At 41.9% G+C, this 19,160-nt stretch overlaps 1 protein-coding gene and 2 pseudogenes across 8 annotated transcripts in view; 1 reads left to right on the top strand and 2 right to left on the bottom strand.

Annotated features, from left to right (window-relative positions):
• Positions 1-7,736, bottom strand: part of LOC306642428 (uncharacterized protein) — a 58,941-nt gene extending 51,205 nt beyond the window's left edge. For 5 of the 6 annotated variants that reach the window (XM_079108209.1, XM_079108207.1, XM_079108206.1 and 2 more), the window contains exon 1: positions 1,731-7,736. In XM_079108209.1, coding sequence (XP_078964335.1) covers positions 1,731-2,084 — 354 coding nt within the window. In that variant the 5' untranslated portion in view covers positions 2,085-7,736. The remainder of the gene's footprint in view (positions 1-1,730) is intronic. The other variant, XM_079108210.1, reaches the window with a different exon arrangement.
• Positions 2,129-13,938, top strand: LOC306641922 (lysM and putative peptidoglycan-binding domain-containing protein 2-like; annotated as a pseudogene). Its single transcript has 3 exons — positions 2,129-2,338; positions 12,392-12,520; positions 12,591-13,938. The product of its transcript is annotated as a lysM and putative peptidoglycan-binding domain-containing protein 2-like (transcript).
• A 2,716-nt stretch (positions 13,939-16,654) lies between these two features.
• LOC306642414 (SERTA domain-containing protein 4-like) lies at positions 16,655-18,599 on the bottom strand (annotated as a pseudogene). Its single transcript has one exon. The product of its transcript is annotated as an SERTA domain-containing protein 4-like (transcript).
• Between the last annotated feature and the right edge of the window lie 561 nt (positions 18,600-19,160).

Below are 19,160 nucleotides of genomic sequence, written 5' to 3'. Positions count from 1 at the left end.
GATGGGAAAAGTTAAGACTATTTGCATTCCATTTCACTTTTACTGTCACTTTTAACTGCTAATAAAATATTAACATATGATTGCTAGAAACAGGTATTCCCTTTAAACCAGGCAAAACAAATTAATTCCTCAAAATCTTTCAAAAGAAAGACCAGATAGACCAATTATTTAGTAGAACAGAGATAAATCTCAATATTTCCTTCCAGTCAGCCCATTTAATTAACCTGTCCAAGTATTCTCAAAAATACAGGTTTTAAAGAACAGTATCACCACCAAATATTAGTAGGTATCATGTAAAATGGGACTACTATCTTTTCCAACTGAAATTCTGTTTCTGTTTAAACCTTATGGCAAATAAAATAGGATGTCCTCCTAAAAGTCCACTAAATTCCTAATGCACACAATAATCTACAACACAAAAATAACTTTTTCAAAAACAAGGATTAGAAATAAAAATGAAAGCACAAAATCCTACTGAATTGGTAAAAGTTCATGGAAAACCTACACCTTGAGTTTCATTCTGTTAAGAGTATAATGTACACTGACTGGAAGGGAATTATATATGATTTATGCTTTAACTGAGCTTTACCTGTTATCAACAGTGTTGTCTTATAAAACTTTGTGAAAAATCCTAAGTGTTCTTTACCTGTCCTGTTCAATAAAATAATCAACAGCTATTGTGGCTACTGAGTTTTTGAGATATGAATAGCATAACTATGGAACACAACTTATTTGTTAAATTTAACTTGCCACGTGTGGTTAGTGGTTAACATACTGTATATCTAATTTGAATAAAAAGTATAAACTTTAAACAGTTTTTCAAAATATCATGACCTGATGTTATTAACGCCAGCTAAAGTTCTCCTGATACGAAAAGATACATAGGGCCAATCATCACTCTAAACATAAAATCACTTTGGTATTAACTGGATTCAGAATTTAAGGTACGCTATTTGCTAAAAGTTCCCCATTGTTTTTGTAAAAAGGGGTACTCACTTTTGAAACGTCTGCACCTCTTCCCAGGTTTTTAGGTATACGACTCTCTCAGGTATGGTTGCGATTTCATTCCTAGACACAAAGTATTTTTTCAGTTCCCAAGTGTCACAGTCTGTGGCACTTCGGGTATTTGACCAGCTCTTCCTAAGTCAAGAAAACTAACCTAAACTAAAACTAAGATGGTGCACAAAATGTCAAACGAAAACAGTCTGAGGACTTGCACACTTGAGTAACAACGAATCCCTAGCAGAATCAACCAGGCCTTTTTTTGTTTTTTGGTTCCCCCTCCCCCCCACACCACCACCACCTTTCCCCGAGAGAGTATGTGCCTCCAGCTGTACCACGAAGCAAACAGGAGAGCAAGGTGGTGACCCCAGGTCACGGTCGCTAGCACATCTCCAGTCCGGCAGCGGAAAGCCACCGGTTAAGCCCGAGCCTCACGAGACAGGAAAGAGGAGGCGCCTAACCGGCAGCGCGCCCGACGCGAGCGAGGCCAGCGCGGAACCCGCCCCTCTCAGCGCGGCGGCTAAACCCTGGGCTGCACTTTGGCTCCCCCAGCGCGAACTACACTGAAAAGCAAGCCGCCCGCAGCCTCGCGCCCGGCCCCGGCCCAGGATCCCGCTTCCCTCGCAGCAAGACCGCCAAGCGGACGCCCTGGCGGCTCGCACCGCTGGCCCGCCCTCTTTCCCTTCCTCCCCGCGCGGCGCGATCCCGACCTGCCGCCCCTCACCTACCTGGTCGCGGAGTTTGAGAAACGCCATGGTGATCGCCTCAGTGATCCAGCCTCCGCCCATCCGCCGCTGCCCAATGCCCGCGGGTCGGCGAACGTCTGCGCTAAAGAGACCGCGGGGCAGGGGGCGGCACCGCCTCCGGACACCGCCGCCGAGGGAGGGGCTTAGCCGCCCCGCCTCCTCCTGGGAGGACTCCCCGCCCTCTTCCTTCCTTTCTCTCAGTCGCCCCCCAACCCGGCCGCGCGCTCCCGCCCCCGGGCTGAGGCGACTCAGAGTCGGAGCTCCACACGAAGGCGGTGGCCGTGGCTGCAGCGGAGGGAACCTGGAGGTCGCTCCGCCCACGCTCTCCGGGCCCATCTACCTCACTCCAGCCACCTGCCCGGCTGCCCACCCGGTCTAAGATGGCGGTGGCGAAAGACATCAGGCAAGCGGCAGTCCCGAGCGGAAAGCGCCGGAGAGGCCACCGCTGCCCGGCTTCGGATTCCCGGACCCTGGCGCGGATCGCGGCGAGGCCATTGCTTCCTGGGGCTCTTACCTGCCGGGAGCGGACTGAAGGAGACGCGGCTACACGTTCTGCTCGACCTCCCACTTTGCCGTTGCCGCCATCTCGAGTGTGGCAGGGTCGGCTGGCTCTCCCACCTTCCTTGTTTCAGACCCCCTCCCCTTCCTTCCGTTCTTTCCTGCTGTCCCGTGCGTTTTTGAGGAGAGGGAAAACAGCTTTGCTGCCCCCAGGTTGGGGACTGAGGGAGAAGTGAATTCACAAACGCCCTCGCCGCAGTTTACTCGGAGTACACCTGCAGGGTCCGAAGGACCCGGTTGGGCGCGCTGGGGGACACGGGGCCGATTTGGAATCTGGGGGCTCAGGCTCAGCCGCGGACTCGGGGGCAGAGTCCTGGTGACGTAGGCTTAACGTAGCGGGGACCTGGGTCCTAGCCTTCGCGGGTCTCCACGGCCTCATGCCAGCCTCTTGTCCTCCCTGGACCAGTGTCGCTAAGGTACCAGGGTGTATCCCCGACTTGCCCCAGTGTCCAGGCTACGTGCGTGAACCTCCCGTTACAAGCCCGCACTGGTCGTACGTGCTCTTGAGTAGAAGACAGCCGTGGATGGGGGATGAAGATGGCTTTGGGCAGTTAGGAAATTCCATCCTAAACGCATCTGCGGGTCTTTAGTTAGAGCCCATGGGCCTCAGGAAGGCTGAGATGTAGCTTAGTGTCGAGCGCTTGCCAAGCATGAGCAAGGCCCTGGGTGCCATCCCCAGGGCCGCAGAAACACTCGAGGCAGCCTCACTGAGGCCTCAAAGCCTAGTAAAAGCACAAGAGCTGGGCATTTGTTGGGTACCCCTTGCCCAACAATTGTAATAGGTGCCCCATCCCTCGGGCCTGCTAAGTGAGCCCAGTGCCAGGGGTAGCTTGAGAGGGCAAGTTTGCCCTGTGCTGTTCGACTAGCGCTTGTGTAGAACCAGTCAGTCAGAGAGCAGGTGTTGCAGCTGGGCAGCCTCTGATGCCCGTGATGTTGGCTGCCTGCAGATTGGGGGCCCGGCCAGGGAGGTCCAGAAAAAACGGACGAAAACAGTATCAAGAGTAACTAGGGATCTCAGCAGCCTAGTTTCAGATCCCTGCCTTTCCATACAAGATATGTAACCCTGAAGAATTTAACCTCTTTAAACTTTCATTTTTCTCAGTGTAAGATAATAAACTCGCCCACCTCCTTAAGGTTTGGAGAACCCACTGAGGTGATGCTGGTGATGTACTCAGCACAGTGCCCTACACTTAGTGCTTGGTAAATGTTAGCTGTAATCATCTCAGGTTTGCGAGGCTTGCTTCAAGTAGGTCTGATCAGCTCTGCCAGCACAGCAGTGCAGCAGTTCCTGTCCTCACCTTTTGATGGAAGATGGTAGGAAGCCACGTGCCTGGGCTATACCACAAACCAGTATAGGAGGACCAAGTGGCATGCCTTGCCTGGGACATGGGGTTGTAATCACTGCAGGTCTACAGAGTGCCAGATTTACAAGCCCAAGGGCTAGTTCTTACACAAAGGTGTAAGAACCATGCAGTGATTGTTACCTGGTCTTTTATGTTTTCTCATTCATTGTTAATTGATAACCAAGGCACCGTACATCTCAAGTGCCTAGTCCTGATTTACCAGAAGTTCTGTGAGGAATTAAAACTTCAGACTCTGTGCATGAGGAAACTGAGGCTAGGAGGGAAGGATGAAGTAATTGTTCAAGATTAAATAACCATGAAGTAACAGAACTGGAGTTTTAAACCCAGTGTTCTCAGTATCAGAATCATCAACCTCACTGACTTGCCTCCTGTGGGGAATGGAATCTCAATTCTGGATAAGTGGCTTCTCTGACTTCACACAGCAGCCATGGACCTTACCACTTCAGTATCACAGGTGTCCTCTAACCAGAGTGTTCAACACTACTCTTCATGTTTCTGTTTTTTTGTGTTTCTGAGGACTGGACCTAAGCCCCTGGGCCTGCTGTTCATCTTAATCTGCCTTTCCTTCTGATGTATTCCTTATCTCTTCCCTCTACCCATTTTTCACAGAGTCAAAAATCAACCATCTTCCTCCATCTTCATTTCCACTACTGTAGACAGCATCATTACTTTTTAAACCTTTTAATAACAGCACACATGAGCTGGGCATGCTTGCATGCTCTGTAGTCCTGGCTAGTGGGGAGGCGGAGGCAAGATAGCAAGCCCAGCAGATTCCAGACCAGCCTGGGCAGCATAATGAGACCCTATCTCCAAAAGAAAAAAAAAAAAAAGGTACAGAAAAGTATACAAAATAAATGTGAAGCTTAATGATAAAAAAAAAAAAAAAATGTGCATTCCTTTAGTTTGTTATTTCAGGGCCTTCATCTATCCCAGTGAATCTTAAATTTGTTCTTTTAATGTTATCTCAGATTTCTTGAATATTCTGTTCAGTCTCTTAACATCTTATCTCTATGGTCAACTTTATTTTCAAGATTACACACTTTGTCTTCAAGATCTGAAAATCAATATTCAGAGTGGTCTAATCTATTGGTGATGCTTTCCATTGAATTTTTAATTTGGTGTATTGATTTTTTCATTTTAAGGATTTCTGTTTGGTTCTTTTTCAGAATCTCAATCATTAGAGTGACCTTTCACTTCCTGTATCTTGTTTTACCTCAGAACAGTATAACTATGAACTTTCTAAATTCCATCGCCAACATTTCCTCCACTGTGGTGTGGTGTCAATGAAGTCTTATTGTTGAAGCATTATGGGCTGTTTGGGATGGTTTCTTCCCTTGCTTTTCCATTGCTTTTTTGTCTTTTGTTATACTTCTAAGTGAAGGACTACTTTGTGAGCTTCCTTTTCTTAACAGCCCTGGGTTGCATGAATATCCAGATAATGATATTTTAAGTCAATGTGTCCTCTGCTGATCCCAATATCAGCAACACTTTAAGAGATGCCACTGTGCCCTATTTACTATAATCACTTCTGAGCCAAGCCTCATTCTATTCAGCTTTATACAAAACAAAAACTTGATGCAATTATTCTCTGTGGTTCCTCAAATTCAGGTGTAAATTGATAACAAAATTCTAGAATAGGTCAAAATATTATTTGTTAAATTTAGTAAATGTACTGTAACCTTACATGAGGGCTAGAAGGGGACAGGAAGAAAGATTGGGCAAACAGGAGAGGGAGAAAAGAAATCTATAAAAGGAAGGATAATTTACATTACATTAAAGAGTTACTTATGTGTTCAAAGTTGACAGTAAAGTTGTTTAGAGTATACCATGTCAAGGTGAAGAAAATTCTTGTTGAATCTTGGTTTGGATTTCCTTGGAGTTTGGACTTAAAGATCTCCATCAGTTTTGGGCTGTGGCTCTCTCCTGAGCTATAGGGCACAGAAGCCAATTCCCTAGATATTCTGAATCTCCTACCAGCAGCTTCTGGTTTGTCATATCAGGGCCTGCAGCTGATTCCTCAGAGTGTGCAGTGTTGTGGTCTGGCTGTTTCCATTGTGTGCAGTAGTTCAGGATGTAGGCTCTGGAGTGTCCCTGTGATTACTGTGGGTCAGTTTACCTGCTCCCCTCTTTAGGATCTTTTTCACAGTAGTGAAGATCCTGGCAGCTGTCTGTAAGCACAAGAATGTTTGTGGGTTTTCCATGGGCATTCTATGGTGCAGAAGTATTCCCCCAGTTGATACTACTCTCCGAGGTATTGTAGTGAAGGGTCTCAGGTGGTTCACCTGGACTCTAGTTTCCACTGCCCTGGGTTGCGTTGATTTCTTCTGTTAACTAAGTTTGATGCAAGATCCCACAAGTGTCCAAACAATGCCCGGACACTTGCCAGTTGTGATCATGGCTCACCTTGTGCACCTGTTAACACTGGGATCAGACCCTTCCTGCTGCACAACTCATGATTTGATTTTGTTTGCATTCCTTTGAGGGCCTTTTATTACCATCAAGCTTTAAATTTTATCTCTGTTCAACTGTTTTTAAGTGAGTGAACTTAGACAAATGTTTGCTTCCCTCATCCTCTGTTGCCCCTTTCCCCTTCTCATCCTCAGGTTTGGTTTGGGATTCGGGAACTCTTAAGTTTGTTTTCTTCTCTGGTAACCACTCTTCCAGTGTCTCCAGATATCAGACTATATCAAGTCTTAGAACATTTATTTTGTCACCTACCTCTCAATTCTGCTTTTCCTTCATCGCCTTCTGTGTTGTGATGAAATCGGGACTCACTGCCCAGCTTGCTTCCACCATCTTCCAAATTCCTCACTATTCTAAATTTACAGGGAAGACTACATACAAGGTACATAATGATGAACTAAGTCAATTTTGAAAAAAAGGAGTACATCTCTGGGAGTAGTAATCATATGTTTTGCAGTTATAAGACTCATGTAGTACTGGCTTACAACAGAAAGATTCACAACAAAGGAAAACAGAAACCACAGAAACAGATTAATCTATATGGTATGACATAAAACTGGTAATAAAAATCATTGGGAAAAAAAAAAAAAAAAAAGACTATTTAGGCTGGGTATGGCAGTGCACACCTGTAATCCTAGCAACTTTGAAGGCTGAGGCAGGAGGATCATGTGTTTAAGGCCAGCCTCAGTAAATTAGGTAGAACCTGTCTCAAAAAATAAGAAGAGTTGGAGATGGAGCTCAATGGCAAAAGGTCCTTGAGTTCAATCTGCTGTATCAAAAAAAAAAAAAGTCCATTAATTTGGTTTTCTATATGAAGAAAAATAAAACTAGATTTCTACATTACAATCATACACTAAAGAGGACTCTAGTTCAAAAGCTTAAATGTAAAGGGCAAAGTGATAAAGTAAATAGAAGATTATAGGAGGAAGACTTTTTGTGATTTAGGAGCAACACTTTTTTAAATGAGAGGAAAACGGTACAAACTATACCTTAGATACAGATTTTATAATATGAAATTTGCATCTGGAATTCAGATATTAAGATGGAATATATATGAAATGTAGGGGGAAAGCAACATCTAATTAGTAAGTTGCTTAGAAGAATACCATATGAAGGTGTTTAAGTAGTAAAATCTATCTTAGATATGTATCTGATTATATGAAAATATTTCTGTTCAACCAACCATACTATAAAATTTAAAAAGGATAAATATTAGAGGAAACTATTTGCTATTTAAAACCAATTCTGTATGTTGAGATTACAAAGAAGTGAATCTACTCCAAATAATTTTAACAGAAAGAGATTTACTATAGGGTGTGACTTGGTTTACAGAATCTTGGAAAACTTGAATAAAAGGGTTCTAAAATCTTTTTAGATATTATTCAGAAAGCCATAAGGTAGGACCAGGATATCAAAGAAGCACTTACCACCTCTATGATCTAAAAGCACACTTCTGCTGCCAGGATCAGGAAGCCTCATTGCTATCTCTAGATGTTACCTCTGGATGCAGCTGGCTTCCGACCCATTGCTGTGACTGCACCAGTCACACCAGAAAGACTGGCACATAATACCTACACTGGATCTTCACAAAGTTAGGACCTGGACACTACTAGACCCCTGCTAACCCTGCCCCAGAAGTGTTAGAGAGGTCTTCTACTCTGCTTGCGAGTAGAAACAATGGACATTAAGACTGACTGAGAGCTTCCAAATGTGTCACAAAATCAAACCTAAATTTCATCTGAAACACAACCTGCAAGGGATTCAGAAAAGTCACTTTAGATTCCTAGCTTCTGATAAAAGGAAAGAAGACCAGAAGGAGGCTTTGTGACAATCTATCATATATCCTCAACATTAGTAACAGAAAAAATATCCAGAATATAGTAGGAAACCCTGTAAATGATAAGAAAAATCAGGAAATACTACATAAAAGTGTAAAATGATATGAACAGGCAGTTCATAAAAGGGTAAACCCAAATGGCTAAAAGTATGCGAAGGTTTTCTCAAAGGCATTAGTCATCAGATAAATGTAAAAGTAAAAAACAATGAGTGACTACTTTTGCCCATTGTATTAGTGGAAATTAAATAACAGCAATTTACTGTGCCTGTGGATTATAATGTAGAGAAGGCAATCTGAAAGCAACTCAACAGACTTAGACAAATTGAGTAAGGCCATTGTATGGCCAAGTAATCTTACTTTGTAATACATGTTAGAGAAATTCCCATGTAGAACTCAATGTGGGAATATTCATCAGAGTGTTTTCTATGGTGACCTGAGAAATAAGGAAATATAGACGGTTATCAATGTGCAAACATTTGAATAAAATCTAGGGAATGCACCCAGGGCCACCACATTGCAAAACTGCAGGGGAATATTAAACACATGCAATAAAAGGTGAATAGTGCCCTCTGGTGCTGTACAACTCAGCAAAACTTTCACCCTTTAGAATACTACATAGCACTAAGAAGCAAAAAAACTAGATAGGAATTCACCCAGAAAAAATTAGTAGTATTTTTTCCAAAGCCAGTTGAGTTTTAAAAAAATGATGTCTGTGACTCAAGAGTATTTGTATAAACTAAACACAAACAGAAATACTATACACCTTACAAAAATACATATACTTTCAAGAATACCAAACACATAAAAGCATGTATTCATGAGGCATATTAGATTGGGAAATGAAAATAACAGTAACAAAATGAAGAGTTCTGTAAGAATTGATGATGTGAATTTGTCATGAAATGAAGAATTGACAAAATAGATTATTTTTACTGAAAATAATGTTCATGATATCTAAAATATGATATCTAAAATATTATATCTGAAGAATGATCAATTAACTCATTTAGGACAAGATGAAGGGTAGTGGAGACTGAGCAATGAAGGGACATAGTGCAGAGCATTAAATATTAATGTATATTCAACTACATATTTTCTGACACATACATAATATGCAATATAATATAATTATTTACATATTATTAAATTAATCCTGATACTGAGTCCATTTGTAGGGAACTATAAACCCAATTGAATATGTAAACAAATTGTAATCTAACTTGAGAGTTTATTTGGTGTCCCCATGTCTTGGCCAATCACAGGAAAGTCTTGGCCTGTCATAGCAGCTGGACATTCAGCCAAACACAGGTTAAAAACTGCCAAAAATATGTCCAAATAAGACAAGAAGAAAATTGTAACCAATCCAGTTATTTATGTATGTCACTTCCATTTTCTGGTTATAAATTCTCCCTGTCCATAGCTTTTGCAGCAGAAGTCTCTGAACTGCTTTTCATTCTCAGTGCTACTCAGTTTATGAGTCCTTTTTATTTTCTGCTCAAAGTCTGTTAAATTATTTCAAGATTTTTTCTTTTTAGCAATATAATGGCATACAACATACTACATATATTAAAATATTTAATTTATACATATATATTAAATATAATTTCATGAATGAGGCCATAGGTTCAATTCCCAGCATCACACACACACACCTGCATGCTCACACCAAGAATTTAGGGCCAGTGGTATATATCAGCAATAGAGCCCTTGTTTCACATGTGCAATGCATTCAATTCCCAGTATGCGGGGGGGAGGGCAGGGAGACTTTAAACTTTAGCTTTTGGGCAAAATGGGAGTACTGAAATATTTCTAAACTAGGATTAGACTATTTGAATGTATACTTTTATTTTGTTTTTAGTTTTTGATGCTGCATATTGAACCCAGGGCCTCACACATGCTAAACACATGTTCTACCACTGAGCTGAACCCTCAGCCCCCAACTGTGTGTTTTACATATTTTATTTTTTGTACTGGTGATTGAACCTAGGGGTACTTTATCATCAAGCTACATCCCAGTTCATTTTATTTATTGATTTATTTATTTATTGGAGACAGGGTCTCATTAAGTTGCTGAGAGTGGTCTCAAACCTGTAATTCTCTAGCAACACCCTCCCAAGTTGGCTGCCTGGCTCCAACCGTGCATTTTACATACTTCACTCTCTTGCCTTGTGGAGAATGAACTGGAAAAGAGCCAGACTGAGGGCAGGAGAATGATGAAGAGGCTGGTGACAGTGATCTGAACAATTGTGCAAAAGACAATGCAAGTAAGATGTAATACAACAGAAATTAGAACAGGTTTTGAAGAGATATTTAAAGTGTAAAGATTAAGATTGAGTATAAGGTGTGAGGAGAATGAAGGAATCAGGAAATATGGTAAGATTGGGCAATAATGTCCTCACTGAGAGACACAGGAGGAGGGTATTTAGAAGATGGGGAAAATAAGTGTGGTTTTAGACAAGGTGAATCCCCTAGATCTGCAACATATAAGTGAGATATGCCTGATTCCCAAAAGAAAGTTATCAAGTAGGGATACAGATTAGCAGTCTACTGGTAACTGAAGATGGTAAGGAAGCCAAGAGGAGACTTACAAAAGGAAATTGGGGACTAAACCTTAGAGGTGTATCCTAAAGCTAAACTTAAGGCTACACAACCAGTCTTTATTATCTCAAAGCAGATGATAGCAAAACTGATCTGTGAATTTAGAGTCAAATGAGGCACCTCAGAGAAATATTCCAAGTCATAAATTAAAGGTTTCTGGAGATCACTCATTTGATCACATTTTCAGCCCAGTCATATGTTTCTTCACCTAAATCATGGAAGTTTTTATTCTTCCAGAGTTCCCCCAAAAGACGATTTTATTAATGCAGTAATAGTGATTGAGTTGTTCATTGCCCAAAAGAGTGGGCACAACAGAGTCAACACACTTTTGAAGTTTTCTAAAAAACAGAATAGAAGGATACCCAACATCCTCATATCCTACATTCTCATATAAACTGCCAGGATACTCGCCAAACATTTTATACCCTCAAAACCATTTAACCAAAATAGCACTGCAAGGATAGTATGATATAATTGGTTTGTAGAATATCTTTGTATCTGTAAAATGTAACACCATCAGGAGAGCTGATAAAACTTAGCTTCTCCAAGCAGGCAAGCATTGGTCTACAGGAAAAAGAGGGCCTAGAAGTATGTAGGTTTAAAAATGGGTTACGAAAGATTACTCCTACTATTGTTCCGTTTCTTCTATTATCCTTTTAAAAGAGAAAACGTGCCTTTTTTTTAAACAACTCAATCACTATGACTGCATTAATAAAATCGTCTTTTGGGGGAACTCTGGAAATGGCAGACTAAGGCATCTCCTGCATACTAGCTCTCTCCAAGACTGATTGGGACAATAGTTCTGTGGCTGCGTGATGAAGTAGATATACCACAGGGAAGTGCTAGAGTGCAACTCAGAAAGTTAGCAACCAAGTGAAACCCAGAAATACTGGTGTTTAGAGTAAGAGAGTTAGTGCAAGAAATAGAATACACAGAACTGGGTCCAGGACAGCGGTGGAATAGGGAGAGTTCCCTTCTAATGAGCTAAAAGAAAGTTTCCCATTAACTTTGAGAAAGGCAGGCTCCACTTCTAAGCAAAACAAATCTGAACAGAAAAGATACTCAAATACTAATTAGTGAGCTGGTGCAGGAGAAGATGGTCCCTGCACTGCCCAGTATATTCACTTGAAGTGGAAAGGGCAGCCAGTTTTATAAGTGCCTTATTGTTTAAGCTTCTATGCAAGAGATCAGAAATTCCTGTGGTTTTCTTTCCTGTTTTTCAACTCTATCTAGCTAGCTAGCTAGCTAAAATTCAGCAGCCACATATGCTTTAAATCTCTTTGGATCGTTAGATCCAGTAACACCTGGAGTCAATCTGGGCTCTGAAGTGAAAATGTGGTAGAGACTTACAGGTCTCTGGATGGCCATAGGAGGCCATCTACAGATCTACAGAGCAGAGAAAGGTGGAAGCCTCTTTCCTTAGCAATTGACAATCTGAACTCTAATCAGAAGCAATGCCAGTAAGGTGTAGCAGTAGGCCAGGTCTGGGTTAGATGGAAAGCTGCTGCCTGCAGCACTTTTTTCCCCCTATTAACTGGATTTTGTTCTTGATATCTTTTAATGTCTTTACCATTTGTAATCCCCTCTCTTTTTTCTTTCCTCCTCTCCCCTTTTCTTCTTTCTCTTTTCCCTCACTCCCTTCTTGGCTTGTTTTTCTTTTCCCTCACTCCCTTCTTGGCTTGTTTTTCTTTTCCTTTTGATCTACATATTTTAATAGTAAGTATTGTTTGCTCTTAAAATACTGAAGTTGACGGGCGGGCAGGGTGGAGCTGCCGCAGTCCACCTGACTGCTGCGGGCTCTCACTTCGTTTTTCCCCTTGCAGGTGCGCCTGTGCCACGGGCGACCGGGGAAGGCAAGCCTTGCAGGGGGGAGACTCCCGCCATACCCAGCCCGCTGCTCCCTTCTTCGGCTTCCCGCCCGCGGCCCCGCGGAACAACCAGCCGCAGCCCCTGTGAGGAGGAAGAGGCGGAGGCGGCAGAGGAGGCACCGCCCCCCTGGCAGCTCCCCTACCTGGCGACCAGGCGGACTCCTCGCCCACGTTGTCCTTGCGGGAAGGCGGCCCCGAGCGCTGCGGTCCTCAGTCCCCTCGCCGCCGCCGCCGCGCGGCGCAGCTGTCGCTGAGCCTGGCCCGCACCAAGACCCGCTCGTAGGGCAGCACTGCCAGCGTGCGGGCACCGCTGGGCGCCGGCGTCATCGAGCGCCTGGTGGAGCACCTGGTCCAAGCCGGAGACACGCTGCAGGGCATCGCGCTCAAGTACCAAGTCACGAAAATAAACTGTTGATAGCAGTTTTTCACAAGAGGAGCCTGTGGTGGCTGGGGAAGACCTCCCTCCTCCCAGTCCTCAGGAATCCGAGATACAGCCCGAGGAAGTGTCAGCCAGAGATTTCCTACAGAGACTTGATTTGCAGATTAAATTATCAATACAGGCAGCCAAGAAACTAAAAGAAGAGAGCAGAGATGAAGAGAGTCCCTATGCAACATCCCTCTGTCATAGTTAGGTGATTAGTGGCATGATTTTAATCTGGATTAAGAGGTGGTTGGATCATAAAGCATCTGGCAACTGAAGATCCAGAAGCATCCCTTTTGGATTCCCATAGCACTCTTCTTAAAATCACGATTAAGTCTACCTACCGCAGTTGCACTGAAGTGACTAGTTCCCTCTGGCTTTCTATAATGTTAAGTTTTTATTATGGCATGATAGCAAAATTATATTCTGAAACTTATTACTTTTGTAGGCGGTAATAGTTTTTAGACTAGCTTTTGTAAACACTGGTGGAGATAAAGCATCAAAGACTATATATTTAAGCTGAAAACTGTTTATTTAGCTCCTGATGAAACCCTAATTATGTGAAAAACACGTGGCTGTTTAAGTGATGCTGACTTTGCTGTCCCCTTTATAACTTAAGTGCTATGTACATATATATATATTTCAATATGTATTACATATTCTGTATTAATACAAAGAACCAAATTTGTTCTGCTATTTTGTAAAAATAAACTACAAAAGTCTGAGAAAATAAACTGTGCTTTCACACACAAAAAAAATACTGATGTTACTGGTAGTTACACTTTCCTCTCAAAGTAGTTCTGATGATTGAACCAACCACCAAGATTATACCAAGAAGATGCATTTGTGCTGAGATACACCCCCAGTTCAAGGTACATGTTGAAAAGATAACTGCTTACTAAAAAGTAGAAGATAAATGAATCCCAACAGATGTGCAAATCTCAACATAGAATGACTGGAAAATGAGGAAATAGGCCAACAAAATAACCCCCCAAAAGTTCTTATCTCCCTAATAAGTGAATCTATAGGTATCAAAGTACATGAAATCTCAGGCAAAGAATTCAAAAAATTGATTGTTAAAATGACCAATAAACTCAAAGATGATATGAGTAAACAAATGAATAAATTAAAGAAGGCAATGCAGAATACAAATTGGAAATCTGAAGCATAAGATTCTGAAAAAGAACTAAACAGAACACTTGGTAATGAATAATACAGTAAATCAAGTAAAAAACTCAGTTGAATCTCATCAATAGACTAGATTAAGTGAGACTTGAAGACAAGGTGTTTGACAGTAAAAAGGAAGTAAAAACAAGAATCAGAGTATATAAGAAGTCTAGAACAACATTATAGAGACCTAATTTAAGACTCATAGGTTTGAAGAAGGAAGGAGAGATACAGACTATTGAAATAGATAATCTATTCAGTAAAATAATAGCAGAAAATTCCCCAAATATTAGGAACAATAGGGACATTAAGATACTGGAGCATTTCAAACCCCAAATAGACAAAATGAGAAAAGACCCTCTCCATGATGCATTACAGTTAAAAATACCAAAACTCCAGAATGAAGAATTTCAAAGCTGTAAAAGAGAAGTTACAGCAAACCAATCAGAATGACAGATTTCTCAGATGAAACTCTAAAGGGTAGGAGAGTTTGGAAAGATATATTCTGAACCTGGAAAGAAACTAACTGCCAACTTCAATTGCTACATCCAGCAAAGCTATCCTTCAGAACTAAAGTAGAAATGAAAACCTGAGATAAGCATAAGCTAAAGGAATTCATGACTATTAGGGCAGCATTTTGAAAGATACTCAAACAAATAAAAACACTGAAAATAAAACAAAAAGACAGGAATACATACCTATGTCTAATAACACTGAATGTAAATTGTTTTAATTCTTCAATTAAAAGATATAAACTGGCAGACTGGACTGAAAAACAAAACCCAACTCTGTTGTCTTCAAGAAACACACATCACTGACAAAGACATTCACAGATTGGAAGCAATAGGATGGAGAACAATATTCCATGACAACTGAATCTGAAAGCAAACAGGAGGGGCTGCTGTCATATCTGACAAAGATGTCTTCAAGCCAAAATTAATCAGAAGAGACAAGGAGGTCACTGCATATTGGTAAAGGGAACAATCCAACAAGAGGATACAATAATTGTAAATATTTATGCCCCAATCTTTGGTACACCTGAATTCATAAACAAACATTACAACTGGGCACGGTGGCCCACGCCTGTAATCCCAGAAGCTCAGGAGGCTGAGACAGGTGGATGGCAAGTTCAAAGTCAGCCTCAGCAAAAGTGAGGCACTAAGCAACTCAGTGAGACCTTGTCTCTAAATAAAATACAAAAAATAGGCCTGGGGATGTGGCTCAGTGGTTGAGTGCTCCTGAGTTCAACCCCCAGCACCAAAAAAGAAAAAGAAATTATAAAAAAGCATTACAGCTGGGTGTGGTGGCACACACCTGTAAGCATAGCTACTTGGGAGGCTGAGGCAGGAAGACTGCAAGTTTGAGGTCAATCAGGGCAACTTAGTGAGACCCTGTCTCAAAATAAATTCTTATAAAGGGGAGCTGGGGATGTAGCTCAGTGCTTGCCTAACACATGTGAGCCCCAGGTTTAACCTTTCAACTGCCCAAAATAAGAACAACAGAAAAATTACATGACATAAAGGGATAGTTAGTGCCCAATAAATTAATAGTGGGTTATTTCAATACACCACTCTCACTAATAGTTATTAAAACAAAAAATAAAGATATTACAGAATTAAACTACTCCTTAGATCAAATAGACAATATATATCTATAGGATATTTTATCCAACAACAGCTAAATATGCTTTCTTCTAAGCTGCTCAAGGAACTCTCTCCAAATACATTACATATTGCACTACAAAGCAAATTTTAACAAATAAAAAGAAATAATTTCTTGCATCTTATTAGATCATAAATAAATTTAGAAAATAATATAAAGAAAAACTACAGATACTATACAAACACATGGAGATTGAATAGTACACTATTGAATGATGAGTGGGTCATCAGAGAAATGAGGGGAGAAGTTAAAAATTATTAGAGTCAAATGAGAAGAGAAACACAACATACAAGAATCTATGGGATACAATGAAGGCAGCTCTAAGAGGGAAGTTTACAGTTATGAATGCCTACATAAAAAGCAGAGCAATTCCAAATATAACCAGTGATGCACATCAAGGTCTTAATAAAACAAGAAAGTCATCTCAAAATCAGTAGAAGGAAAGAAATAATAAAGATCAGAGTTAAAGTTTTTTTTAATGTACAAATTCAAGATATTATTGAGAAGACTGTCGGTCAAATACACAGTAGTAATTACAGACCAAGTCCCATTTCTCCAAAACAACTTTCCAAAAACTAAAATCTTTACATTCTTTAAGATAAATCTTATCAATCACCACATCTTTTATTAACATGCTTCTTCATCAACAGCAAAAGTCATATATAAAAAACCACATGCTTTTATAATCTAAATGAGTGAAATGATGCAAAACAGATTAAAGTATAATGCATGCCATGGGTTCATGAACATCATTGGACAAGAAAACAAAACAACCCCAAACCCAGAAAACCCAGATTCCAGCAACAGATCATTGCCCTAGAAAAGCTCAAGCAGCTAGTGCTTGTTCCTAACAGCTCTCTATTGTGTCCTCCATCCCTATCCAAAAATGCTAAACCCAAAGCAACTGGGCATCAAAAATAAAGGAAGAATAGAGGTGTTGAATCACAAGCTGAATGCAATAGTTCAAAGTTAAGTTTCCAAACCATATAGGTCCACCCTGTGTTTTTATTCCTGTTTGTTAAATCTCTGCTGTAACTCTGATTTATCCTTAATTCTCACATTGGCAAAAATTAAGATAAAGTAAGGCACCAAAAATCTCCCTGTACACCACCTCCCTAAAAGCCTCATCCCCCTTCACAGGCAAGCCGGGAACTTGCAGGGAATACCCTCTCCACAGAGTGTGATTGCCACCCCTAGACAGGTGTTTCATTCCATTCCATCCTATTTTCATCTGTCACACAGAGACTGTTAAATACAAATACTTAACAGCACCATGAAGCCATTTCATCTAGCTCCCTGTCTTCGGTCTTTTATTCAGAAAAAAATACTGTATCTTATTGAAGAAGCAGACATCTTTTGCTGGTTATATTGATTTGCTTACCAAATATCTACCTAATGAACTGGCAAATGTGTTGAACTTTCTTAGCTAGTGACAGGCTCTTTGGAGGGTCATGGAACTATCACAAGGGCAGGTTGTCTCCCAAACTAACCTACTGGTCTTTTTCTGAAAGAAAACTAAGATAAACTTTCAAGTGTTAAATCAATCACTTTCTTGGTAGAATCATCACATTTATAAGTAGCTCACTGATGCCTACTATACAGATGTTTTATGCAATCTGCTCTCCAGGCATTAAAACGACACTATAAGTTCACGGCATAATTTTATAAGTTGTACAAAACTATAAAATCCATTCAAAATAAAATTTATGAGAGCTAATCGATCATGCTGTGCATGTTTCCAAGTTTCAGTGAAAAGATGGTTCATATTTTACTTCCTTTGCTGCAGCACAGTTTGTTGCGTAGTGAAGGCTCCTTTTTCCTTAAAGACTTTTTCCAGGACTCACTTACATTGTTTTTTTCATTATATCCAGTCTTGAAATAATCATAAAATGGGCCTTTGCACTCAAGATCAAGGTCATTGCCCACACAGGTTCATGACTGAGGGGGTCACCTTCTCTGCTGGTGTTATTAGCTTTCTCCTCACTTAACCTGGCCTTTTCCTGAACACCAAGCGACCTGACATTAGTGACAAAGATTTCCTTGGAAGGTATCTAGCCATCACTCTTGTAAATGGGTGCCCCGCCTACATCAAAATCCACCTGCTGGGAACAACTCGACAAAGGCAGAGGGGGAGAGGAAGAGGAGGAGGAGAAGGATTAAGAAGAGGAGGAAGCACTTCCCACACTTGCATTGACAGAAAGGGGTAAATTCAGGTAGTGACCACCGCATTCTTGGTAAAGCAGCAGGCATGAAACTTTCCACATTCCTCTTTGGCCATCCGTGGTCGTTTTCGGTAAGGACAGTCTTGAGCCATAAACCACTCCTGGGCAGAGGTGCCACTGAAGGAGCAGGCGGGAGAGCACCAGTTATTCTGCATGATGATTTCTCCGTGGAGTCTTTTCATCCACGGAATGAATGAATATTGTTTATAAGGCTAGATCTTTGGAGGTACACTTCAGCATCATCAATAAACTTTAGCTTTTCTAAGGACATGTAAAGGACGTGGGCTCGTTCCTCAAAAATTGAGATGGTTTTATGGCTACAGCTGCTGAGTGGTGGGTGAAAGTCCTCTTCTTCCACATACTTCCTCCTAAAGTATGTGGTCTTGGATGTTGTGATAGGATTTGAAATTCCCCTGCAATGTGATCATGCCAATGGGGGACCAGCTCCCTGGTCTCCCTGCAAAGGAGCCTGTGCTGGCCCTTGGGGGCGGGGGCTCTGGCCTCTGTAGCTGTCAGCCTCCCATAGTGTTTGGTACCCAGCAATTTCAGCAGCTCCTTCCAAGACAATGGGCTCGCAGAATCTATTCATGGACAGAACCAGAGTCATTTCTGACAGCCTCAGATTGCGGGGTCAGCGGGGAGGCGGCAGCCACAGCGTTTGGGCTGCCGCTGGTCCGCTCTGGGCTAGGCACCAGCCCGACCACCAGTGCACACTAGCGCAGGTCCTGGCCTGGTGGCACGGTGGGCGGGGGCTGCTGGTGCCCGCCGGCGAGGGTCCCGGCAGGTCCTGCCGCAGCAACTGGTGCACTGCGCCACCATGGCTGCAGATGGTTATGGTAATGAGCGGTTTTGTTGTTGGGGTCTTAAGCCCCCTTGCTCTTCTCGACCAGCGACAAGGGAAGGGGACACTCCCCAACAAGGTTAGACTGGGATGGGTAGGGCCGACTGACCGCCTGCTCCCAGCCCTCTGTTTAGGAGGACAATCAGACACGTCAGGGAGACCAGTCACAGCAGGAACTCATTTATTGAGGAAGTCACACAACACAGCTTTTATGTAGGGTGGGGGCTAGGTGGGAACCAATCAGCTTAAAGGTCAGAAAGGTAGGGGGGTTCACGCAGGTGAGAGTCCCATTGGACAATATGGCAAGCACGAGCTGATCACATTCGCAGAACTGTTGTTAACCAATCCCTGACAGTGGTCAGGTTTATTGTCATGAACCTTTGAAACCGCCTTTGAGCCTTGATTTTGCTC

Source organism: Sciurus vulgaris, assembly GCF_902686455.1.
Source record: "Sciurus vulgaris genome assembly, chromosome: 12".
Taxonomy (NCBI): domain Eukaryota; kingdom Metazoa; phylum Chordata; class Mammalia; order Rodentia; family Sciuridae; genus Sciurus; species Sciurus vulgaris.
Note: the sequence above shows the minus strand (reverse complement) of the source record. Positions and strands in the feature narration are given on the sequence as shown.